Source organism: Cryptomeria japonica, chromosome 1, assembly GCF_030272615.1.
Source record: "Cryptomeria japonica chromosome 1, Sugi_1.0, whole genome shotgun sequence".
NCBI classification, from domain to species: domain Eukaryota; kingdom Viridiplantae; phylum Streptophyta; class Pinopsida; order Cupressales; family Cupressaceae; genus Cryptomeria; species Cryptomeria japonica.
This window is the reverse complement of record NC_081405.1, coordinates 310,864,125-310,891,354: the sequence shown is the minus strand read 5'-3', so window position 1 is coordinate 310,891,354 and position 27,230 is coordinate 310,864,125. Positions and strand designations below refer to the sequence as shown.

The 27,230-nt window shown below is 40.5% G+C and overlaps 1 protein-coding gene across 1 annotated transcript in view; it reads left to right on the top strand.

The window, feature by feature from the left end:
* Positions 1-239: 239 nt before the first annotated feature.
* Positions 240-27,230, top strand: part of LOC131049700 (uncharacterized) — a 44,353-nt gene continuing 17,362 nt past the window's right edge. Inside the window, exons 1-3 of the mRNA XM_057983757.2 lie at positions 240-597; positions 771-900; positions 1,145-1,265. Of these exons, the coding sequence (XP_057839740.1) occupies positions 533-597; positions 771-900; positions 1,145-1,265 (316 nt within the window). The 5' untranslated portion in view covers positions 240-532. The remainder of the gene's footprint in view (positions 598-770; positions 901-1,144; positions 1,266-27,230) is intronic.

Here is a 27,230-nt window from a genome sequence, read left to right as displayed (position 1 = left end):
ATCAACACAAAATATAACATAAAATAACATAACCATACACGAATTTAGGGTTTAAGGTGAAGGGCATTTACAAACCTTTAGACAATTATAAAAACCCTAATTTAAAAAAAAATACTACTATGACAATTCATATGTCATGAAGGGTTTTGATACACATACCAAAACAAGCATCAAGCATCGAGACAAAAGAAATGAGTCTCACCAAAGGTAAGACTAGGGAAAGTAACACACTAAAATAGTAGAAACAACAATGCAAAACAATAAAAAAGGAAAGACTAGCCAACAAGCAGTGGACCAGCTACAGGACACTCAACAACTTCATGTGTTTGATGGCTTGCCATTCTTTTTTCAGGAAGTTCAACTTTAGGCTAAAAGGCCATCCTCTCATTGCCCACCATCATCAGAAACCGGATAAAACTTCCACTTTATCAGAACCCAATGTTTTTAAAAATAGCAATACAACATAAATTATTCTTGAAATGAAATTTAAACATAAGTCTTCTCTGTTTTGTTCCCTCCATAACATTTGGCTATGGCAAAGAGAGACCTGACTCTTCCCTTCTGCTCCATTGTGGCCATGGATTCTTCAAATTTCTGGTACATAGCATCACTTTTTTCAAATTTCTGGTACATAGCATCACTTTTTTCAAATTGGGTAATTGAGTCCATTCGTTTCATATACTGTTTTCTTTATTACGTTTTCAATTATGAGCCATTTCAGAATGCCTGAATTATAAAGAAATTTTCAGTGTATAGTTTTATATATGCAGCTACAGGGTTTGTAGCAACTGCGAGGGTATTCTACCTGATAAGAGCAACGGGTTTTCTGAATTTCAGCATTGCAGCAGATGCTCTTTCAATCAAAGAACCCCTGCTTCCAAACGAGTATACAAGTTACTTGTATGTATTGCACACTTTACAATCATTTGTTTTTGTTTGTTGATTTTTCTCTCTCTCTTTATGATACATTTTTTAAGATTAGATTTAAAGTGGTTTATATTATCTACACGGAGGTAGGGAAGGCTATATTTTACTTTTTAAGTTTTATCACTATTCATCATATATTTGGGCCAGGATCTGTATGCAAAAACCTTTTCTTTTTGCTTTTCTAGCTCTGAAATTTGAAGGTTTTTTGTATTGACAGCTGTCAGTTGCAACTGACAAGAGAGTGATGATCGTGATTTGTTTTGATAAGCCCGCTAAAGTTCTGATGGGCTGTTCTGCAGACGAGTTGTTCGATTTTTCATGCGCCAATCCATTTGCATGTATGTTTACGATAGCCTTTCTAGCAATCCTCTCTTTGGCTGGATTTAATGTAAATTGCAATATAGGTTCTTTATGCAATTAGAGTTTCGCCTGTCCAATGCTATCAAGAACCATTTTTTAGGGCCACTGCGAGAACTATTCAGTACATGAGTCATTTTCTCATTGACAGATTTCTCACGAGCACATTGTCATTGCTCGAATGGCTCTTCTTTCATACTTATTAACCCATCTCTCATGAGGATTGATTCTTAATGACCTATTGTGATCTTGAGTTCTCCAAGCAGTTAGTGCATCTCCTGATGGTGAGAGGGGTGAAGAGGAGATTCATAGTAGTCATATGTACCGTTTTGCGTAATATTAGGCATCATTGCCAATACTTGCATCAAGTAACAGATGTTTCAAAGCTAGAACTCAGATGGCCAAAAATTGGACTAGGACTTGGACTTGCAAAAAATTTGTTAAATAAAAAATTGCATAAATATACAAAGTAAACTTAAAGAATTTATGAGACACATAAAGAATGAATTTAAAGAACACATAAATCTATTTTGTTTATAGTAGCATTACTTATAATAATTAGGATAAATGGAATTCAATACTTGAAATTTAATCACGAAAAATTTGGGAAACTAAAAAATGTCAGAATATTTAAAAAAAAAGGAAAAAATGACGTTTTTTCTGATTATATAAGGTGGGAAAATGGTCCTACACTCAAAGTTATAACATCAAAATAGAGAGTTCAAATAACATAACAAACTGCTGCACCAAAACAAACAGCAAAATAAAGCCCAACAAAAAAAGAGGACCAAAAGGCGCAGTAGACCAGTTATATTTCAAATTGTGGAGGCTTGTTAGAGCGTTCCGCTCATCCACCACCAGGTTAAATCTTTCATTCCACTTATCTAGGGCAGTTCCCTTGTTGCTTCTTTAATCTTGCAAATCTTCTTTGGCTTCTTTTTCACTTTGTCTCTTCTCTTCCAGCTTCACCTTCATCCTGTTTAGATCCTCTTGCAAATAAGCCATAGAAAAATCCATGAGGTTTTTAGTAATAGAAAGCAACCTAGCCAAGGTGTCCTCGAATTGAGAAAGTTTGTTATCCAAACAACTGATTTTCTCCTCTGCATGGTCCTGCATCTCTTGCTAGAAGTCATCATCACCCTTCTCTTCATTATGCCCAACAGGGCCAACACCCTTGATGCTCTGTGACGTTTTTGAGGGCAAGATGGAGTCCAGGACCATGGAAGTCAAGTTGATTTCTTGAGCATCCTTCTCAGTGGGTTGATAGTAGGAGTCAGAGATGTCTTCAGGGGACAGGTCCATAGGGCTTTTGTAGGTAGGGTCCAATTCTTCACCTTCACTATCATCAGCTGAGTTCAGAATCACTTCTAGAGTGCCAGTTCCCAGATCTTTAATAGCCTTATCTTTTCTTAGGATTTTTTCTTGGCTAGTAGCTGCTGCAATTCTCATTGACCTTCTCTTCTTGTTTTCATCTTGAATGTCCTCCTCATCTCCAACCTCCTCCATTACTTTCCTCTTTTTGGGTCTTCCTTTTTCTTTTCCTGTTTTTCCAGTTATTTTGAGTTTTCACTGTGATGCCAGAAGCCTCTTTAGATTAATGTGAGCTTCTTTGGAGACAATTCTCAGTTCTATAGCCTGGCCCTTACCTTTTTTATCCTCCTTAAAATGGGGGTTCCCTTTTTGGGTACCCATTGGGGGTTAGAAGCCGCAATTCTTCCAAGGGACTTAGACAAGGAAACAATTTCCTGACTACTGCAAATTCTAAGGGTTTTCTTGGCTGCAGAGTGAGGGAACCGTCAACTGGGCACTTGGTTTCAGTGTTGGACTGAAAATGAGTATGGGGGTGAGTTCTGTGCAGTTTGAATTGTTAAAGATAGTATATTGAACCTTGGTGTAGGGAGGAATGTCCCCGTTGATTATGGAGTCTTCCAGAGAAAATAAAATGTAGAAAGAAAAGCTTATTAACTTTCCAAACCTTAAATGCACTAACAGAGGAAAATGGTAATTATGGATAACCCAAAAACAACCTTCTAAAGTGAAGTATTTGATTATGTGCTAACTTACCTTGTTCCAAGGCTAGGGAAGACCTTCTCTCTTGTAGCCATTCTGAAAATGCACCAGTTGCTCTCCCTTTCTGAGAAAACCCTCAATGAATTCCTTGCCCCAGGATTTATGACACCTCTTGACCTTACGCCCTTGGCTGCTGATCCTGGTAGGCTTGTATCATCTCCGGTGTTCAGTATGCTTTGGTTTGGCTTTCGTTTGGTATCATTTGGACTTCATTTGCTATATTTACCATTTATAGTAAGTCTTGGGATGTTTGAGAAGGGCCCTTTCTATTTCTAGCAGGAGTACATGGTCACATGGAAAAAACCAGGGTGGACTCCCGTTTCAGACGGCATAGCGAAATGTTAAGTATTTTGGGAGATATTAATGTTTATGTGGCCAAATTAATATTAAATCATTAAATAAGGCTAATATAAAGTTATAACTTAACTTTATATTTTAAGGGTCAAGTCATCATAAGGAGGGGGCCGAATTTATTAATTATTTATGTGCACAAAACCCAAAGTTTATTTCGTTAATGATGCCAATGCAATGTTATAACATTTTAATGTTAATAAGGAACTTTTTGGAGAAGTTCGAACTTCTCTTGGAGAATATATAAGCTTAATAAGAGAATTTCGATTCATTATAATTGTGCATCTTTTTTCTATGAATTTGTTTGAGAGCCGAGACAAAGGGTTTCAAACTTTCATCTGCCATTGGAGAACAATACTTCTTCATTGTTGCAGCTATTTGAGGTAGTGAGATGTCTACTGAAGTTGGCAATCTGAGAGCTTCATCCAGAAGTTCTATTTGGGCATATCGTGGTGTCGATTTAGAGGGTTTCAGTGCATCATTCATTCAGAGGAATTCAGGGATAAGTGCAGGTTATTTTCAGAAGTTAAATCATTGTTTGCACATTTATTTAAGGGAGTACGGTCAGTATTTTCCAGCCATCAGCAAGGCGGCACCCTAGGAGTGGTGCGATTTGGGTTGGAGAGGCTGCAAAAAATCTTAAGGAAATCATTAAGGAGGTGCTAGAGCTGGAGGAAGGGATTGGTAACATCAGCAAAGGGTGTAGTTGCAGATTTGGCGAATTCCAATCAGGTTTTTAGTTGTTTTTTCAGTCAGCCTTTACATTGGAGTAATGATTTTCTGTTATTTGTGATATGCATATGCTTGTAGAGAATTCATCAATTCAATAATGAAAGTAGTGATATTTATTGTTTGGGTAATCCAATTGCATAGCCTATTTAGTTTTCGGATTTCTTGAAAGGTTTGAATGAATGTTGCAATTGCTTTTTTGATAAACCCTTGCAAAAATACAAAAAAATTATAAAATCAGAAAATACAAAACCAAACCAAATCACAGTTGTGTTGATGTGTTTTTCATGCACATGCGAACACAAAATAAAATACCCAAAAGTATCTTATCCTCTTTTGAACAAAGTTACTCAAATGCTGAAGATTTGCTTAAGGATCACTTGAGACAACTCCAAGGTTCTTGTATGTCAGGTGACGACGTGTGGATAAGCTTGTTGGTTTGATGTGATTATGCTGGAATCACAAAGGGCCTTATGTTGAATTGTTGAAAGCTTGTATCGTTGGAACTTAGATTTTAATTACTTGCTTGGAGAATAAAGAAAGAGCAAAAGACATAGGGTTTAAGGAGTCTATTCTAATCCTAAGAATGCCAGAGAATGAGTGAATGATTTGATGGAATTCTACTGGGCAAGGTCTCACCATCAAACTGAACAATTTGACACAAGCCTAGTGCAATCTTCTCAGGGATAGTTTAAAGATATTCAAATCATTATCATCAAACATTGATCACCATTCAAGTTAATGCATAAGCAATGGACTTATAACAATTTGAAGTTAAGCTCATATCACTCCAGTTGACCACGCAAGCCACACTTAGAATTAACAAGAGGCTAGTGGTATGGACTAAATGGATTCCACACAAATGCATTCAACAAATTCCTCCATTCAATCTAATCAACGTGAAAGCAAATGAGAAGTAGAAACCATGAGACTTGTTGAAATAATACATTTCACCATAACTTCAATGAAAAGAATATCTCATTTACAAGTCTTTAACAACAATTTCTTCTTCTCCTAATCTATTCTAACTTCTAATTTCTACTAAACTATTCTTGAGCTATTAACTCTTCTATTACTATTGCTATACTTGTAAAACTATCTATTAACTATTAACCTTTACAAATGAAGAACTTGAGCTTTTTATAATGCTCTCAATACGATTCAATGGCTTAGATCAATTTGAGATCAATGGCCGAGATTTTACAATGAAACCCTAATTAGGGTCAACAATTTCTTCTTCTCCTAATCTATTCTAACTTCTAATTTCTACTAAACTATTCTTGAGCTAATAACTCTTCTATTACTATTACTATTCTTCTAAAACTATCTATTAACTATTAACCTTTACAAATGAAGAATTTGACCTTTTATAATGCTCTCAATACAATTCAATGGCTTAGATCAATTTGAGATCAATGGCCGAGATTTTACAATGAAACCCTAATTAGGGTTTGTTACAACAAACTCAATTCTGGCCAATGAAATAATTGCAATATTTGGACACATGTCCTCTCTGGATTATTCGACCAATGGATAACAGGGGTAGGTGCCTCGAAGTTTGTGCCTTCATATACGAGTCAAGTTCATTGCATCTAGACGTGCTAATGTTGGACCTCTTCGGTTGGTGGAGTAGTGACCGAGATGACACCTCGACTTTGCACTTGTAGACTTGATTCGTCATCATGAAGGGATGTCGAGAGATCTCTTGATACTCAACATTTCAAGTTCGCTCAAAGTAGTGGTGATGGGAAGCATTGATGTAGCCGAGTCATTCTTCCATCTTTGCCTGCTTGCCTTGAGGTGATTGTATGACTTCTCCTTCGCACTCCTTTGATCTCTTCATCATGATAGAATGAGAACTTAGAAGGTATCCTACTCCTTTTGTTGTTGCGCTTGCTTCATGTTGCAGCGGTTGAAAGGTTTGAAGTCCTTCATCCTAATAGCATTTTGAGCCTTCTTCCGTGCCTTTGAAGTGTTCTTGATGCTACTTCCAGTCCGCTTCTCCATCCTTTTCATTAGTTATTCCTACAAAATAAACAAAAGAAGGTATTTGTTGTGACCATTTCACACATCGCCCCACCAAGATGGGGACCCCCCTTTTTTTTTGGTCCTAGCCTCTTAGTCTAGTCTCTCCCTCTTGTAGGTGAAATGAGTGAATAGGGTCTAGATTTCATGTGAGTCAGTCATGAGCTCAATCGAGGAGTCTAAAGAATTTCTAGTTAGTGACACTCTAAGTACTCGAGGTTAAAGACGAAAGCTTTAAGTGCTTCTCATGAGGAGAGAAATTCACTTCGTATACCCTTGACTGAGAGCTAAGTTGTTCCGAGAGCTTTGTCTTGCAAGTTTGAATGGAGAGAATTAAACGAGGTGATGAGCAAGCACTTAGTATTCAATTTCAACCTACTTCATCTCCAAGCCCCCAGGAGAGAACTTCATGATCAGCCCTAGAAGAGCGAACTTCAAGAATTGAGCTAGGGGAGCGAACTTCATGTTGGGAGGTATGAGAGCGAATTTTCCCCTAAAACCCTTGTTTGAGTGTGAGTTTGAGTAAAACCTAAGGATTGAATCAATAAGAAACAAAGTGATTGGAGACAAGCTCGTTTGAAATCCACTTCATCTCCAAGCCTTCAAGAGGTTTACTTCATGTTTGAGCATAAGTGAGCGAACTTCATGAATTCAAGGAGGAGAGTGAATTTCATGTTTAGGCCTAGGAGAGCGAATTTCACCTTTAGGGAGCGAACTTCACAAACTAAGGAATGAATGGTTTTAAGAGCAGGATCAAAAGCGAAGTTCAAGAGTTGCTTCATGTGATGGATAATAGGATCTAACTTCATGTGCTTGGTGAGAGAAGCGAACTTCGTGTTTGAAGCCACATGAGCAAACTTCACAAATTGGACTACATGAGCGAACTTCATGTTTGAAGCCACATGAGCGAACTTCACAAATCAAACCACATGAGCGAACTTCATGTTTCAAGCTACATGAGCGAACTTCACAAATCAAGGTGGATGAGCGAACTTCAAGAATGAAGGCATATGAGTGAACTTCACAAATTAAGGTGGATGAGCAAACTTCAAGAATCAAGGCACATGAGCAAACTTCACAAATGAAGCTACATGAGCGAACTTCATTTTTGGAGCTAGAGGAGCGAACTTCAAGATTCAAGGGAGATGAGCGAACTTCACCACTTGAGGTAGGGGAGCGAACTTTTTTAATGTTTTAATGACTAATTAAACATTGTTTTGGCGCCCTCTAAATAAAATTTAAAATTCAAATAAAAAGAGGTAAGTCAGCCAGCTTGAAGGGATTTAAATTTAATTTATTACACTAAGTCGGCGTATATGGAAAAGACACAATCTTCCCCTAATCGCCTATAAGAAGAAGTTCAAACATCCATTTTAAACATCAATCAAATTCTCTCTAATCAAGGAGCAGATTAGCGAATTTTAGCAGCAAGATAGCGAGTTCAATCATCATCTACAGCGAATTCACCCCAAAGGAGCAGCGATTTCATCCTCACAAGGGCGAATTTTAGCAGATTGGAGAGCGAATTTCATCCTTCAATAGCAAAGAATAAAAGGCGAATTTAAGAAGACAGCGAATTCTTGGACTTCAACAGTCATATCATTGATCAGATTTTGAGTTCAAATATCATAAATCAGGAGTAAGTGCATCATTTGGACTGATTCAAAATCAGGTACAGGTCTGATTAAGGTTTGAAAGTGATTTTGTTTAGGCAAATTAGACCTCCCTAATTCATCTAAAGGAGCAAATCAGTCTTATCTAGCAATTAATTTCACATTTATCAAGATGTAAGATTGATTTGGATTAATTTCATAGCTAGCTTATTAAGCGAATAGGCTTCATTACATCAATATTTTACCACTACCTTAACTTATATATCTCTCATAGGTGAAAGATGGCGGCTCCTAAACCGAACAAAACCATGACCCGTCATACACTCATCAAGGAAGACTCGAAGAGCGGCACATTAGAAAGCAGGATCACTTCGCATTGGAGCAAAATAGGAGACACCAATCTCGGGAAGTTCAGCACCCATCATACACAAGTGAACCTACTGCTACAACCAAGAAGATGATTGAAAGTGGGATCATAAATGCAGCTGTCTTTCCTCTTGCGGTGCAATGCTATGAGCTAATTGTGGAATGTGCCCAACATTATGACTCTCCCTCAAGAAGGATAGTGGCGAAGGATGGAACAGTGCTCGCCTATCTCTCGGAGACAACAATCAGTGAAGCATTCCATCTACCAGAGCCTAAGGACATGGTCTACATAAGTATGGAGGGAGTTGAATCCGCCTACGACGATGATCTAGATGCTTGCTCAAAGATCATCGACAAGTTTTGGTTGAAGAAGAGTAGAGGTGGTAGAAGCAGATGGCTCGACAGACTACACAGGGTGGATTTCAAGGATGAGTTCAGAGATTTCATCACCCTACTTTATCGATTAGTTGGTGCACCTAAGGCTTCCTATGTTGAGGACTGGATGTTCTACTTCATAGAGATTGTTACTCATGGCAAGGGTACAATCAATTGGGCAAGGCTCATCAGCAACAATATTGATCTATAGTTAAGGACTAAGTCATAGGATACGGCGATTTTCATGGATGAGGTTCGAATTTAATCGAATTTCAAACTTCTATAAAAAAAATCGAATTTAATCGAATTTCCTCTATAAAGCACTGCTACCCGCCTCTAAACACAACTCAGCTGGTCGTGGGTATTCTTTGTATATGCTTTGTATCTATTGGGTCATGGGTGTCTGCAACTGCTGGGTCGCCCTCAGATTTTCTCCAACAAGGGTCACTATTCTGATAATTTATTAGAAGTATAAATATATTTAAAAATAAACAAAATTATAGAAGGCGAATTTTATCCGATTTTTTTTTTGAATTTTTCCCTTGTCGAATTTCATCCGAATTTCATGGCTGTCGAATTCGAATTCGAATTCGAACCTTGTGACTTAGGTTAAGGAGATTGATGTGCACTAGAACATTCTATATGAGCTCCTACATCATATACTCCCTTGCAAGAAATTTCGAGTATCCAGGTTTTATGTATAGGGGTGTAGTTGGAAGAAGACTCAGAGAGATAAAAGTGCATGAGTGTTATACACAACTTAATCATCCACCTAAACAACATTATAGGAGAGTGAATGATGCATTCACTATGCATATCACGAGGATGCTTCAAGGTGGACTATAGCAAAGACTCTCTCCAAAGGCACAAGCATTGGTACAACAACATGGTGCATTGTTTATCCAATTCCCGAAGTTCACCTATATCGGAGATCAAGGATGTCCTGTTCCTCCCTACATGTTGCCTCACTACCCGACAGATAGATTAGTGTTACTTGAGGTGGTGAGACAATTGGCGGCATATGTCAAGGCATATAGACATAAGCATGGAACCGGTGTTTCTCTTCCTATTACAATTGGAGACTCTATTGAAGTATGCCCTTCCATTCATGTAGCTGAGGATGTTGAGAAGGAGCTAACACTCCATTCACTCAAACCATTCACTCCTAGAGATTGCTTCGATCCATACGATAATGTAAAAGGAATTTTGGGGAAGAAGTATGAATACCAGTGGCAGCTGGAAGACTATTGGATGAACGTTCAAGATGATGTGGAAGTGAAGAAGAAGATGTATTCCAGGCTACCTCTCGATTTCATTAGGAAATGTAAGTTGTTTCATGTTGCCGATCAAGTTCAAGATAGCGGCAAATATCTCCAATCAGCGTATGCCAAAGAAAACAAGAATAACAACATGAAGTGGGTTGACATGGAGGTTGTTGATTTGAAGGAATTGATGAAAAAAGTCTTGGAATACACTCACATATGGATAGACATACAACACCAGAAATTGAAAGAGCAGAACATAGCAATGATGTTCCACTTAGAAGAAAAAGCAGATGGTGAAGATGAAGCAAGTGCAAGTGGGAGTACTCCTCAACCATCTCACTCAAGAGGTTCGAAGAGAAAAGAAGATCATGGAGAAAAGGAGTCATCAAGGAAGAAGCATAAATCAAGTTCTAGTCATCCTTCCTCCAAGCATGAAGAAGAGTTAAATTAGGGAGAAAGACAGGAAGAACAAAGAATAGAAAAGGAATTGAGTCAAGGAGCTAACGAATCAATGGAATCCACAGTTCACAATGATAAAGGCAAAGAGAAATCATCACAAGGACAAGAAGATCTCACTCATCACATTCAAGAGATCGAAGGAAATGAAGAAGAGGATAATGATGAGACCACTTCACCACCTAGAGATGAGCAAGTGCGTGAAGAAACACAAATTCAAGAAGGAAGATCTTTTATTCCTAAATGGCTTAAGGAAAGACTAGCCCAAGAAGTGATAGTAGTTGATGAAGAACCAACATATGACATAGTGAGCCTTCTAAGCCAAACTCGAGAAGTCACCGAGAAGAGGAAAGCTACAAAGATGTCCAAGGTGATTAGAGATGATTTAGGATCAAAGAAGTTGCAAATAGCTACTCCAAGGGTTGAGAAGTATGAAGATGAGATCACAACATATGAGTATGATATGAAGACTATTGATTTGGGTCCACTCACCTCCGAACAAGCCATAGGGGATGCTGCTGATTCATTGAAGGCAGTTAATGATATGTTGAGAGCTGAAATAGAAAAGAATAGAAGATTAGAAAAGAAGATAAGAAGAGAAGGATCTACACTTAGCGTTCTACAATGGAACAGTCTACTTTGAACAAAGAAGATCATTTTTGAGGAGATTGGAAACTGATGCAACCAAGTTCAAGATGATATGCATCATATTCATGATAAGATAGTGGAAGTAGCACAAATTGTTTTGGAAAGGAAGATTGATCCTGGAACGATTATAGAGGCTAGAGAGTTGGAGGAAAGGATAAGAGTTATCTTCCATGGGACTGATGGAATGATCACCAAAGGACAGTTGGATGATATGCTTGATCTCGTTGTATTAGCCAACAAGACTCGAGAACACGAACCTGAATGGGAGAATGCCATTGTCAAAGCCTTTGATGAAGTCATGCACATGAAGGAACAGTTGAAGTCTCTACCTGAGATCTTGATGACTGAGATAGAGGACATAGTGACTAGATTCATTGAATATGCCAGAAGGGAAGGAGAGAAAGGAAACAAGATTCTAGAAGATAGTTTGTTATGATCCTACTTGGCAATTCATTTTCTCATTGGAGGATGCTTCCTCGATTTTTGTGTCAGCACATGCTATTTTCTCATTGGTTGATTCCACGATGATGTTTATCTAGATATGGTTTCATTTGTATCTAACCCTAATTAAGGTTTTTTGTGGCAAAATCTTGGCCCTTGATCTTCATTCAATCTCGGCCCTTCATTGTATTTGGGAGTATTATATAAACTCCACTCATTTCATTTGTAAGGGGTTAGTTAATAGTGGGTTGATTAGAAAATTAGTAAGTTAGAGAGAGATTAGATATTAGAGATAGAATTCAAGAGTGATAAGAGAAGGACTTGAAGAATTGTTGTTGTTTGGCTTTTGGATTAATAAAACATTGAAGTCATGGTGTTTCTATTCAATCTTTGAAGCTTATTGCATGGTTCTTTATCCTCTCAAGTCAATTTTTGATATTAGTTTAAGTATTTAGATTGAATGATGGAATGTTGTACTTGATCTATTGTGAAACTCGTAATCTATACCACTAGCCTCTTGCTGATTGTAAGTGTGCCTTATGTGGTCAACTGGAATCATTGAAAGTGCTTAAGTTCAATTGTTGCTTAATAATGGGTATGCATTCAAGTGATGGTGTCAATGCTTAGTAACGATTTGAAAATCTTAAAGTGTCCTTAGAAGATTGCACTAGTTTTGGTGGAGTTGTTCTTGCATGGTGATGCTAAGACTAGTAGAGTTTTACTTATGCCGTTCTTCATCCATTCATTCCTAGGATAGCTTAGAACCCCTCAACCCTCATCTTTTGCTATTTTTTGGTAAACATCTTGTAGTAGTAGAAAAGAACTTCACCCCATATCATCTGCAAAGTACTTCAAGAGTCTCTCTTTAACCTAAAAGGCCCCTTGATGAAACAACAATCACAACGACCACTTGTGCTTATCCACACGTCAAGACCTGACATTTAAGAACCTTGGAGTTGTCTCAAGTGATCCTTAAGCCAATCTTCAGCATTTGAGAAGATTTGTTCAAGAGAGGATAAGATACTTTTGGGTATTTAATTATGTGTTCGCATGTGCATGAAAAACACATCAACAGTATTAAGCACACATGATACATAACTTATACAATCTCTGATTTTATGTGATTTGCAGGTTGATAAGTGCATTTAGAGAAAATCCGCTCTCATGAAGGAGCAATTGAAGTGTTTTTTCACTCTTAGAGAGGAGCACTTGAAGTAGATTTCGCTCCAACCTTGATGCACTTGAAGTTCGCTCTAGCTTTGATGCACATGAAGTTACTCTCAAATCTCACCTTTCATCATCTTAACCCAAAATTATTCTTTTCTAAGCATCAAATCGGCTCAAGGCAATGATCCTATAAGCAATCTCACATCATTTCTTGGACAAATGAGGCAAATTTGCTTTCAATTAGGAGCACATGAAGTAAAGTTCGCTCCATAACCTATGCACATGAAGTTCACTCCAACATCCATGCACTTGAAGTTCGCTCCTGAGGCTATGCACTTGAAGTTCGCTCCAATTTGGATGCACATGAAGTTCGCTCCAACATGGGTGCACATGAAGTGATCTTCAAACTTGTCATTGAACTTGTTTTCACTCATTTCCCTTCATTTGAATCTTTCAACCATTTATTGATGAAAACATGACTAACTAACCTTAGGAAAGGCTTCCAGAGGGATTTCGCTCTGAGAGTGGAGCACATGAAGTAAAGTTCGCTCCAACATCCATGCACTTGAAGTTCACTCTTGAGACTATGCACTTGAAGTTTGCTCCAATTTTGATGCACTTGAAGTTCGCTCCAATTTGCATGCACTTGAAGTGAATTTCAAATAAAAAATAAACTCGCTCTCCATCAAGTTACTTTGCTTCATTGACTCAAACCTTGGGTTTTTCAAACATTCATTCTTGAAAACATGTCAAACTTACCTCATGGAAGGCCAAATAGGAAATTTCGCTCCTATCAAAGAGCACATGAAGTGAAATTCGCTCCTCTAGAGGAGCACTTGAAGTTAATTCCAAATCAACACTCTAATTCTTCTTTGCTCATTTACACTCGCTCTCTCAATTCTAGTGCGTCATACCATGCTCAACATGAGGTCTAAGGAGGAATTTCGCTTTGAGTCTTGAGCACATGAAGTTCGCTCCAAATCACATGCACTTGAAGTGGATTGAAACTTGACAGTTAGTGTTTGCTCGCTCTCCTTCATCCCATTCATTCAAGCTTGTTGAAACTAGGCTCATGGTGTGTTCTAGGAACAACTTCGCTCTCAACTAAGGGCACTTGAAGTAAATTTCGCTCCTCAAGAGGAGCACTTGAAGTTTTTCGCCCTCAACCTTGAGCACTTGAAGTTTTTCGCCCTCAACCTTGAGCACTTGAAGTAGCTTGAAAATGCGCTTTTGAGTTGATTTTATTACTTTGTCTTAGTTTATGCTTTTATATACTATAAGACCTCAAAACTCACCTTGAATATGATTTCTCCTTCAACTTAAGGCAACAAGAGTGAAATTCGCTCTGAGAGAGGGGCACTTGAAATTTTGGCATACTTAGTCAAATTTTGCCTCTAGAAGCCACCTCTCACTGTAACATAAATAAGTCACCCGAATGATCAAGGAAATACCTGCGTTGTTGATTAGACTTGATTAAGAGTTTCTCTATCAATACCTCTTCAATGGAAAGGCTAAACGCTAGGGACTCTAACACTAGCTTGGAAAGCAGAAAAAAAAGTGGGGGGTCCCCATTTGCAATGGGGCGATGTGTGAATACCTCACAACAAGTTGCAAACAAAACAACAAAATATCAGCATAGAGGCCAAAGGGTTCTTCACAGTGGTATCAGAGCAGTTTCCTGCCATCTTGTGGGGTTGTATCAGTTTGTTAATGCAACCGAGTGATAGAGAAAGAAGGTACTATCAGAGGGAATACAAGAAAAATTGGCATCCACCACAGATACCTGAAGGGGAAACAACTTCTGGTTTGATTGGTGTTCATCAGGTCATCCTTAGGACCTCCAGAACAGTTTGCCGGAATGGGTGACAGAAGAGACAATAGTCCTCCACGAGATGAAGTTAGGGAAGTTAGGGAAACCATGAGAGGTTTACAGGATGAACAACAATGTATAGCAGATACATTGCAGCAACTCACCGTAGCTATACAACAGTTGGCTAATCCTAGGAGGCAAAATTGTGAGCAGGAGGATAATAGGAGTGTGGTTGGAACTCCCAGGGCTCGTAGAATTCCTACACACACTGTTGATTGGCCTACTAGACCTACTTTCCTGAGGAATGAGCCAGAAGGAGGCGTAGGTGAAGATGATGATACTATGTTTGTGGACAATGTCATGCTAGTGCATGATGAGTGGAGCTTACTACCCCCTGATGTAAGAGAAAATTTGAACTTTGATAGGTTCCTAACTCAGAAGAGGGAGCATGCTAGAGCTAGGCAGGATAGAAGGCCATGGAATCAAAACATGGATCTAGAATACGCCACCAGTAAATTGACCCTACCCCTATTTGATGGAAGTGGAAAGGTCACAACACGGTCATGGATACATAAGTTGGACACCTATTTCCTTTTATGGGCTATGACAGAAGGAGATGCAATCAAATTTGCGACAATGCATCTTGATGGAGTGGCTAATGATTGGTGGCACAATGGAATGGTCACCCTGCAGCATAATCTTATCACTTCATATTAGGAGTTCGCTGATCGGTTGGTTGAATGTTTTGATAGAAAGGATCTGGAAACATATTTTAGAGAGCTTGCTTAACTTAAGCAGGTTGGGAGCCTAGAGAGCTACATTGGAGATTTTCAGCGATTATCTGTCATGGTTACCAATATCTTTGAGCAGAGATTAAATCGTTCTGTTCATTGAGGGGCTTCTAGAACCTTTGAGAGGTTGGGTAAAAGCTTTTGACCCAACAACACTGTAGGAAGCCATGAGGAAGGCCAGGAGTATGGAACTTGCAGCACCACAAAGCAAGTTCACGTCTAAGGGATCTTCCTCATCCAGGGACAGCAAGTTTTTCCCTAAGAAACAAGGAAAATCAGATTTTAAGGGAGATCAAAAAGGGAAATCAGCAGCTCCATTTGACAGGAAAACTCTTAATGATTTACGAAAGAAAAAGTTGTGTTTCTACTGCAAGGGTCCTTATGAGGCTAACCATGATTGTCCTTTGAGGCCCGAGGGCAAGGCTAACCGTACTATGTGGGCCTTTTATGAGGATTCCGAATCTCAAAATTCTGACCAGCAAATTGATCAAGAGGAATCTGATGCAGAGAAGGTTGAATATGAGCTTGAAAAAATTGGAAAAGATGGATGCACATGAAGAGGATGTTAAGTTTAAGGAGGCACGTCTCACTAGCGTTCAGTAGGAGGGCTCTTTCAAGATGTGTGGGGTGTTGGCTGGACAGAAGGTTATCACTTTGTTGGATACAGGAGTGTTGTGCGTTGCACACGCCCCCTGTCGCCGACAGGGTCCCCCTTTCCAGTTTTGAATTTTTTGATCGTCATCCCGAGAATCGAAGCAGAGTTTCTCGTGTCTCCTCGAGCGAGTTCGTGATCAGTTCGTAAGCTGATCGACGTTGGAGTAATGAACCAATGAGTCCTCTTGACTGATCTGGCTTTCGGGCGTAAATACCGAAAGTTTGTTCCAAAATTTCAAAGCTTAACGTAATGCAAACATTTCGGACCCCAGGTCCGAACTTGGCGAAAGTCAAGTTGAGGTAACAGGGAAACGTTATGCGCTCCCCCTTTTGGATTTAAGCGTCCGAAGGTGAAAATTCAAAATTTTGAAAGCATAAGGTGGCAATCGCATTTCGGACCCTAGGTCCGAAATTTCCAAAATTAAAATTTTTAAAACATAACACTACCCATCCATTTCGGACCTTAGGTCCGAACTTCAGTGAAAGTTGAGTTTTAACGCAGGCGAATGCCCATTTCGGACCCCCGCGTCCGAATGTCAACCAAGGCGAAATAAAGTTTTAACGCAGGCGAATGCCTACTTCGGACCCCCGCGTCCGAATTTCAACGAAGGCGAGAGTTAGGCTTTAAAAGCAACCACAACAAAGCCCATTTCGGGCCCCCGCGTCCGAATTTCAAAGGACAAAGTGTTAAGGTTTTAAAAAAGCGATATCAAAACGCACTTCGGACCCTAAGCTCCGAAAAAGACCAAGTGTTAAGGTTTTAAAAAAGCGATATCAAAACGCACTTCGGACTCTAAGCTCCGAAAAAGACCAAGTGTTAAGCTTTTAAAAAGCGATATCAAAACGCACTTCGGACCCTAAGCTCCGAAAAAGACCAAGTGTTAAGCTTTTAAAAAGCGATATTAAAATGCGTACTTCGGACCCTAAGCTCCGAAAAAAGACAAAGTAAGGTTTCAAAACATATTAAAATGCGTACTTCGGACCCTAAGCTTCGAAAAGGGACAAAGTGTAAGCATATCGAAACGCACACTTCGGACCCCCGCGTCCGAATGACAAAGGCAAAGTGTTAGGTTTTAAAAGCGACATTAAAATGCGTACTTCGGACCCTAAGCTCCGAACGACACGCAGTGTTAAGATTTAACGCAGTGCAAACAAAACGCATTTCGGACCCCTGCGTTCGAACTTCAACAAGGTCAGGCGAACAACGTTTTCGGACCCTAAGCGTCCGAAATTCCAAGGTGAAAGTTTAAAACGAAGTCCAAAAAGCAAGCAAAACTTTAACGCAGAAGGCACAGTGTGTAACGCGGAGGCCAGGACGAACAAACCCGCGAAGGTTAGATTCGAAAACCTCCAATTTGTCAAAGTTCAAAGGATACAATTCAAAATTCGAAAGGAACTCTTAAATCCGAAAACAAGGAGGTAAGACACTGCATCATCCTCCCATCAACCATTTAAAATTCAGGTTGCTAGGCACAGAACCATGTGAAATTGATAAATCCTCTTTCATCTCCCAAACCGCGAAAATTTAAACAGGAAGGATAACCGTTGGGATTCAAATTTTGCAGGGTCATCCGCTCGCCCCGCGCAACAAGGTCGGGCAATCACCCATCATTTGCTCCAATCAGGTAAGTACGCCTTATCGCGTACGGTCATTTAAAATGTGTGAATCAAATAAGCAAATACGCAAAATTTGAAATGCTTAGAGTCTGCATCTCCGTTATTCGAACATCCAAAATTTAGGACTCATTCCCAAGGTTTGGCCGGAAACTGCATCTCTTTTCAAAATTCTCATGTTTTGCCTTTGTTAAAATTAATCCAAAAAATTCGAGAGTAAGAATGCTTAGTCATAAATCTTCAGGAATATGATGCTGTTGAAGTTAATCAGATTGTTAGCCCAGAATGATATTTAAACTAATCTCGCTCTGTTGAAACACTTCTGTTATTATCTAACCCGCATCGTCATTCTCGTATCACCTTGTAATCCATGTCTGGCTGTGCAGGATAAATGCCTAAATCAGCGGCAGAATCATCAAAAACACCCGCTGCAGCAGAAACCTCACGAGCATCCAAATCAGACGTCCCACGGAAAGTTGAAAGAATGAAGTATCAGTATCAGAGAGGAGGGTTAAGAGAGTCAAAGGTCCAGAGCATTTGGGACAACATTGGTGACACCGACCTTGGCCACATTGATATTCGGGATTTCAGGGATCGGGTCTTCTCGCCCAATGCATATGGCAGGCCTAGGCAAATGCTGGAAAGTGGCATCGCCCAAGCAGCAGGTTTTCCTCCAGCAATCCAGAACTATGAATTAGTAGTGGAAGCTGCTCGGCATTACGAGCCAAAGTCCAGATTAGTGCTTCTGGAAGATATCACTATTGCCGACTTCTCCCCTGAGGCTATCGGTGATGCATTTGATATCCCCTTTCCAAATAATCCCATAGCTACAACAATGGACGAGGCATAGGGGGCGTATGATATGAACCCAGCCCGATGCAGGGCACTGATTAACGAAGAATGGTTCAAAGAAAAAAGGCCTTCAAGCACCAGGATTGTGAAAAAGACCCCCAGAAGTGACTTTCATAATGAACATGGCGATATGGTCACCTTACTTAGCCGAGTCATGGGACTTCCTAAGTCCAACTACTTTGAAGAATGGATGTTCTATTTTACAGAACAGGTCTTTGCCGGAAAGTCTAAGTTTGACTGGGCCCAGATCATAAGTGATAACATCCACGCTCAGTTAATTGAGCTTGAGACAAAGAAGTATTTCACCATGACCTCCTATTTGGTCTATATGTTCGCAAAGAATCAGCCACTGCCAGGATTAATAATGAAAGGTGAGATCGGGAATGGGCCTGGTCAGGTAAAGGTTTATGATTGCTACCCGCAGCTGCACTACCAGGATATAGCTCAAAGGGAAAAGAGCAGCCCGGCTTACGCGGTTGGACAGTACGAACGTGTCAACGACGCCTTCACAATGCGCCTAGTCAGGCTAATGCAGGGAGGGTTACACATAAGGCTCTCGGAGCAAGCTACCATTTTAGTGCAGAGGTATGGGGCCTGGTTTATTCAGTTCCCAAGATTCTCCTACATCCGAATTGCTGGCTTTGAAGGTGCCCCCCTTCGACTTCCGCGGTACCCAACCGATAAAGTAGTCCTCATGGAGGTGGCAAGACAATCACGCCCTGCCGGCATATTGTTACGAGAGAGCAAGCAAGCTGGATTCGCATTTCCAATGATCATAGGCAACCATGATGTCCAATTGAGAACTCCCACCCTAGCAGAAGAGTCCCTTGCAGAGCTAGCCTCCTATGGCCTACAGGAACATTTTCCAAGAAAATGTTTTGATCATGACAATTTGGCAAAGAGGGCTTACGGTAGGCGCTACAGAGCAAAGGAGTCAATTGAAGATTACTGGAAAAATTGCTCCGATGACTACGAAGTCAGGCGACGGGAATATTCTAGATTGAGTGTGCAGCAAATGCGACTCTTTGAGTACCGTCGGGTCCCGGATCAGCTCACAGACTCGGGGAATTGCCTCCAAGTCCGAGAATTCAAAGCAGTAAGGCATCTCTTGCCAGGCGTTGATTGGTCTCAAGACCCAATCACGGATTTCGAAGCAGTCATGGCGGCCCCGGCAAGATACACAGATCAGTGGTTACAACACCAGATCGAGAGGCTAGTCCATGAAGGGGTCCAGTTTACTTACCATCTGATGGGCAGTTTCGACTCTCAGTCTTCCGAAGATGAAAGGACATCAGCTGAAAAACCAGAGAAAAGGAAGAAAGCTAAGGCTTGCAGAGGGACTCGGACGTCCAAGAGAACAAGGAGGGAGAAGATTCCCATAAGAAGGCCAGAGACCACTTCATCTTCAAGGGACCCCAGTTCGTCCGATGATGCCATAGATTTGGATTGCATACCTGCTCCGCCTTCCCAGAGCGACATAGAGGCATTCCAAGCCAATGACTCTCCTGCTCCAGATATGCCGGACACCGAGCAAAAGGGCCCCAATCCGACTAAGCCGGGTGACCAGATAGAGGAAGGAGAGATCCCATCCACCCAGGGGATCGAAGTGCATGAACCTACCCAGCAGAGCCGCCACGAATTGCTACTCCTCCATGCAGCCAAGGACGACTCAACTGTCGAAGGGGAACAAAGAACAGACGAGATCCATGAGCTCGAAGGAACCAAGGAGCCACCATCACAGGAAGATGTCAGACAATTATTCAGTGAAATAGGGGAGAACTCAGATGCAAACAAGGAGCTTCCTCCTTCTTCCACCCCTCCGGTGGCGGGACAGCTGCTAATTTGTGATCAGCCGGTTGAAAGCATGGGAGCACAAGGTGCTAACTTAACCCTATCCTCAACTCAGACAGTGCCTCAAGAGTGGCTGATCGCCAGAGCTCAGCGCAGGGCCGCCACCAAGGCACCCATTGATCTAGAGGACATCTTCTCACGAATGGATCAAGCAAAAGCAAAAGGGAAGAAGAAACCAAGAACATACGCTAAGATAACCAAGGATGAGCAAAGGAACCGCACTCTTCGTATTGCTACCCCGCCCGTAAACAAGCCAGCAGATCAAATAACCCTGGCAGATTATAGCATTACGACTGTCCCCATCGGACGAGCTACAAAAGAGCAAGAAAAGGAGGAAATTAAGGACTCAGTGCAGAACATACTCAGACAGCTCGAGGAAATCACGGCTGAAAAGGACATGTATCGGGCCCGTGCTGAACAAGCCGAGGGATACATCGATAAGCTCCTACGGCCACTACACAACCCCTCTGAATCCCATATTCCCCCAATGGCATTGGCGCAGAGGACCACAACTGAATTTGAAGGAATCCGGGATACCGCAAAGGCCGTTAAGGAATGGGTGCAGGACATCAAGAAAAAGGGAGAACAGATCCTCAAAGAAGTAAAGGAAATGGCTCTCCATCGAGAGCTCACTCTAGTCAGGCTGTTGGAAGTAAAGAGAGAATCCCTTCACATGCATGAAGTAGCGGCCTCTACCCTTCCCCTCCTAAGAGCTCTTTTCTGGACACATACACAAATTCCCACACTGCCTGACATCCTGAATCCCCATAGCATCAGTGTTCTCAAGGAATGGTATTGGACCGTCACCATGAAGAACGACGCCCAGGAAATTATTGACAAAGAAAATGACGCATGCGAGGCAATTCTGGGGAACATGCAAGAACTAGGCAAGACCATCCTCCGATCAATGGTTTCGGGGTGGATAAATGATCTGTCCGACAGTGTAATCCGGCCGGATTGGGAGGAAAGATTGGGAGCAGATAAGGTTTCTTATTCCATCGAAGACTTGAGTTTTGCTGGTCAGTTCCATTCAGACATATTGTGCTTCGAGCGTAATCGCTCCAGCTGGAAGGACGGTTTAAGGCACGTGGACCAGTATCTCGAAGGCATGCAATACAAAATTCGCCACCCTCCCATGCCACCTTTTAATCCCCTCTTCCAATTATGCATCAAGTTTCAGGAATATGTCCGCGAGGAACGAGCAGCAGGTCGTGATTTATGGCGAGAATACCTGCATGGCGAAGACCAGTTTCTGCAAAAGGAATGTGAAACCAGGATAGAGAAAGTAGTTTCTCAAAAATGCCTTTTTCCCTCCAAGTCTTAAAAAGTGCACTTTTGTCCCAAAAAGGTGACAGTTGACTTTTGGTCAACATATTGTAAAGTTTTTTGTGCACCTCCCCTTTTTTGGATTATTTCAAAAGTTGTAATTATCCTTTGGTAGTTATTGCTCCTTTTGGGGTAGTTGTAGATATTTATCCCCCTATTTATGAGTGTGGGTCCCTCTTTTTGTAAGGATGAATCTGGGCCACTTGTTTAGATTAGATCTTGGCCATTCATCCATTTTTGGAAACCTATTTAAGGGGACTGGTTTTCCCTCATTTAGGAGGAAGTTCTTGAATTGTTGCGAAAGCTCTAAAGAAATTTTGCAGGAATTAATACAATGGATTAAAATTACCTTCAAATTTCCTTGTGAGTGCATGGTCTCCTTCTTCATTCAAATTAGAAAGCTTTTAAATTATGTCTGTTCATTTTGCACAACAGTTCTTACCAAGCATCTGATAGAACCTTCACAGTCCATACCATTAGAGGATAGCTGATTGCTTTTTCCTTTCTGCATGGTTAATCTGGGCTATTTTATGATTCAGTTCGATTATCAAATATATACATATCATGAATGTAGAAGTTCTAATATGGTATTTGGTAATATGAAAATCTGGTTTCTCCTTTGAAGATTGCACTAAGTTTATGCAAACATTGTGTCTAAATGACTGATGATGCTTAATTTAGTTTCCTGGAGGTGTCTGTCTGCTTGGGTAAATCTGTTGTCCTAGTTAACATTTACAGTTCTCTTTCTCCCTACCCTTCCTTTCTTTCCTCCCAATTTTATCCCCTTTTTTTAGAAATCTGCAGTCTTGCTAAATCAGCTTCAAATTAACCAACATCACCTGAAAGAAAACCAAAAGAAGTCCCTGGGAATTCGTACATGGAATTGCCAATCAAACGTAAGCCCCCTTGTGTTTCCAGCAAAAAACACATCAAACCACTGAGAGATCCCGCAGTCAAGACCTGACAAAAGAAACCTTGAGGTTATCCCCATTGATCAAATCGTAGAAAATAGCATTAGGGATTCCCTTATTTCAAGAGAGGGTAGGATACTCAGTGAGTTCATTCTATTCTGCGTTGGCCATATGAAGTTTGCAGCAATGCGATTTCATCCACGTCAACAAGGAGCTATGCACAATTTCATTGATTCTAGATTGGTGGAAAGGTGTGGGATATAGACCGAAGAATTTGAAGGCATAAGGGTGAGTGTGGCAAATGGTTACACTCTTAAGTGTGACAGGATGATTTTAGGACTCCCTTTACGTATCAATAATTATGATTTTAAGTAAGACTTTTATGTGGTGACTATGGGGGATACAAATGTAGTTTTGGGAATGAGATGGCTTCATGACATAGGAATCTTCACTCTCAACCTTCAAGAGATGGAGATGAGATTCACGGTAAGTGGTAGAAGTTAGAACCCATGTGTTGAAGGCCATCCGAGACAACAGTTTCAGGATGATATCATTTAGAAGGATGGAGAGACTTATGCGACATGATATGGTCGAGTGGGCAGCAGAGTGTAGATTGATGCCATCACAAGAAGGACAACAAAAATCAGAATATCATCTAGATATACAGGAGTTGAGAGTTAAGCACGGGAAGGTATTCAATGACATTCCACCCGGTAGACCTCCAGATAGGGGCATTGAGCACATCATAGAGTTGGAGGAGGGTGAAAAACCCGTCATGATTACCCCTTATTGGCACCCAAAGCGTCTAAAAGACAAAATAGAGAAAACAATTAAGGAGCTGCTCGCTATGAGACACATTAGGCTGAGTAAGTCACATTTGCCTCATCGGTTGTATTAGTGAAGAAGAAAGATGGTACCTTGCGTATGTGCATTGATTACAGGGACCTAAATAAGAGGACCATCAAAAACAGATACCCTATCCCATGGATTGATGAACTGATCGATGAGCTTCATGGTGCCTGCTACTTCTCAAAGATTGATTGGAGATCAGGCTATCACCAGATTAGGGTCAGAGAGCACGATATAGAGAAGACTACATTTAGATATCATTGTGGACACTTCGAGTTTGTGGTTATGCCATTTGGGCTAACCAATGCGCTTGCTACCTTTCAGTACACAATGAACAGGGTATTTCAGGCATAGTTGAGGTGGTATGTATTGGTCTTCTTTGATGATATCTTAGTATATAGTAAATCATGGGATGAGCACTTGGCACACTTGGACACAGTGCTGGACATTTTGGATAAGGAGTCATTGTATGCTAAGGAATCAAAATGTGATTTGGCTATGACAAAATTACTGTATTTGGGTCACATTATCAGTGCAGAGGGTGTACGTATGGATCTTGAAAAGATCTGTGCCATCATTGAGTGGCCTACTCTAGAGAACCTGACACAGTTGAGAGGGTTTCTCGGTTTGTGTGGCTTCTATCGTAGATTTGTTAATGGGTATTCACGACATGCAACACCCTTGACAAATTTGATGAAGAAGGGTGCATTTATATGGACTCCTGAGGCACAACAGTGTTTTGATAAATTCAAACAGATAATGACATCATGCCCAGTCCTAGCTTTACCAAACTTTAACAAATCATTTGAGCTTCAGTGTGATGCATCCGGTGAGGGAATTGGAGCAGTGCTTATGCAAGATAAGCACCCTATTGCATTTGAGAGCAGGAAGCTTAGAGGACTGGAGCGTAGTTTCAGTTTTTATGATAAGGAGATGTTGGCCATAATGCATGCATTGGCGAAGTTTAGGCAGTATCTCATTGGCATCACGTTTTGCATCAAAACTGATCATAATAGCTTACGACATTTCCTTGGACAGCGGGGTTTGAATGATTGAGAGCAGAAGTGGGTAAGCAAGTTGCAATCTTATGATTTTGACATTGCTTATGTCAAAGGAACTCAAAATGTGGTAGTTGACGCCTTGTCCCATAGACCTCACTTGAGTGTAATGACAAATATTTCAGAGGATTGGAAACACTTGATAATTGCAGAGTATGCAAAGGATTCATGGGCTTCTGGTATTGTTGAGGGATCCATACAGGACAGCAGGTATTCCCTTGTGAATGATCTCATCATTTACAAAGGGAGGATTTATCTGACCCTAGGATCGGAGATAAAGAACACAGCGTTGAGAACTTTTCATGATATGCCTATGGCTGGTCATTTGGGTTATTTTAAGACCTATAGACAGATACATGAGCGTTTCACATGGAAAGGGCTCAAAGCAGATGTTCTCAAATATGTTAGAGAGTGCCTTGTATGCCAATAGAATAAACAGGAGCACACATACCTTTGCAGGATTACTTCAGCCACTTCCGATTCCTGATAGGAAGTGGGAATGTTTATCTATGGATTTCATTACAGGCTTGCCAAAAGCCCAAGGAAAAGATTGTATTTATGTGGTTGTTGATCGACTGACCAAATATGCTCACTTCTTTCTGATTGTAGCTACTTACACAGCTACACAGGTAGCAGAGTTATTTTTTCATTAGGTATTCAGGTTGCATGGTTTACCTCGGATATTGTCAGTGGCAGAGATAGTCGGTTCATGAGCCACTTTTGGTAGGAGTTATTCAGATTGTGTCGAACCAAACTCACTCCGAGTTCTAGCTACCACCCACAGACGGACGGGCAGATGGAGATAGTAAACAAATGGGTGGAAGGATACCTCAGAAATTATATTGCAGGGCAACAAAAGGCTTGGGTAAAGTGGATTTACCTATGCGAGTATTGCTACAACACCACTTCCCATATGTCGATACAGACGACACCATTCTTGGCGTGTATGGGTATGAAGCGCCTAGTTTTCTAGATTTACTGGTAAGTGATAGTAGAGTGCCTAGTGCTGGTGATTTGTTGCAGGAGAGTTAGGATATCATGAGGGCTCTCAAGAAGAATATTGCAAAAGCACAGAACTTGCAAAAGCAGTATGTTGATCAGAAGAGGACTGAGCGATCATTTGAGGTTGGAGATATGGTGTATTTGATGTTGCAGCCCTATCGTCAGTCCACTCTTAGGAAGAGTGGTGCTGAAAAGCTTAAGCCATGCTACTATGGTCCTTTCAGAATTATCAGGCATGTAGGTGAGGTGGCTTACAAGCTAGAGCTATTGACGGATAGCAGAGTACATAATGTATTTCATGTATCGCACCTCAAGAAGGTGTTGGGTCATCGAGTTTTTCCTTCTATAGTGTTGCCACCCCTAGATGATGAGGGGAAATTGATTCTGATACCTGAGGCTATATTGGATGATAGGGAGAGATAGTTGCGGAGGAGGGTTATCAGAGACTACTTGATTAAGTGGAAGGATTTGCTGGTAGAGGATGCTACTTGGGAGAGTGAAGATATTCTACAGCATCCGGAGTTGAGATTGCTTGGGGACAAGCAATTTCAGGGAGGGCGGACTGTGATGTCCCCGTCTTGTTGACATCAGTTATTCAGTGAGATTAGCCTATCGTCCTGACCCTCGTAGGCTAATGAGTTTGGATAGAGTCTTCTGAGGCTTGTATCATCTCCGGTGTTCAGTATGCTTTGGTTTGGCTTTCGTTTGGTATCATTTGGACTTCATTTGCTATGCTTACTATTTATAGTAAGTCTTGGGATGTTCGAGAAGGGCCCTTTCTATTTTTAGGAGTATATGGTCACATGAGAAAAAGCAAGGTGGACTCCTATTTCAGACGGCATAGCGAAATGTTAAGTATTTTGGGAGATATTAATGTTTGTGGCCAAATTAATATTAAATCATTAAATAAGGCTAATATAAAGTTATAACTTACTTTATATTTTAAGGGTCAAGTCATCATAAGGAGGGGACCGAATTTATTAATTATTTATGTGCACATAACCCAAAGTTTATTTCGTTAATGATGCTAATGCAATGTTATAACATTTTAATGTTAATAAGGAGCGTTTTGGAGAAGTTCAAACTTCTCTTGGAGAATATATAAGCTTAATAAGAGAAGTTTGATTCATTATTATTGTGCATCTATATTCTATGAATTTGTTTCAGAGCCGAGACCAAGGGTTTCAGACTTTCATCCGCCATTGGAGGATGTTAATGATGATAGCTCTGGTTGGTATCCTTAGCATAACCGACAGAGCCAATCTAAATGTTCAATTGACCTTTTGGCCTTGAACATTTAGATTAATGATACCCATCTAAACTATGTGTGTTGCATATAATGAAACCCGTCCATCATATGTGCTCAGAAATTTGCTTATTCTATTTGCCAATTGCTGCCAAACAGTTTACTGTAGACACATGTATATATCCGATCATTAACTTACGATCGATATTTTATTATAACCAGTCAACATCATAATTGCTATCACCGATTTGATTGGTAATCGATTGGGTTGTGTATTAGTTAAGTCTTAATCGATTATTAGTAAATTGGTTTGATAGAAACCACCGGGACTCTTGGAGTAAAGAGTCACGACTTCTCAGGAAGTCGTTTAATATCATATATCAATATGATACAGTTTTCATTTTGAATAGGTCAAGTCGATGATGATAGAAACAGTGAATACGGCTATGATAAGAGTTAGACTATAATACACTAAA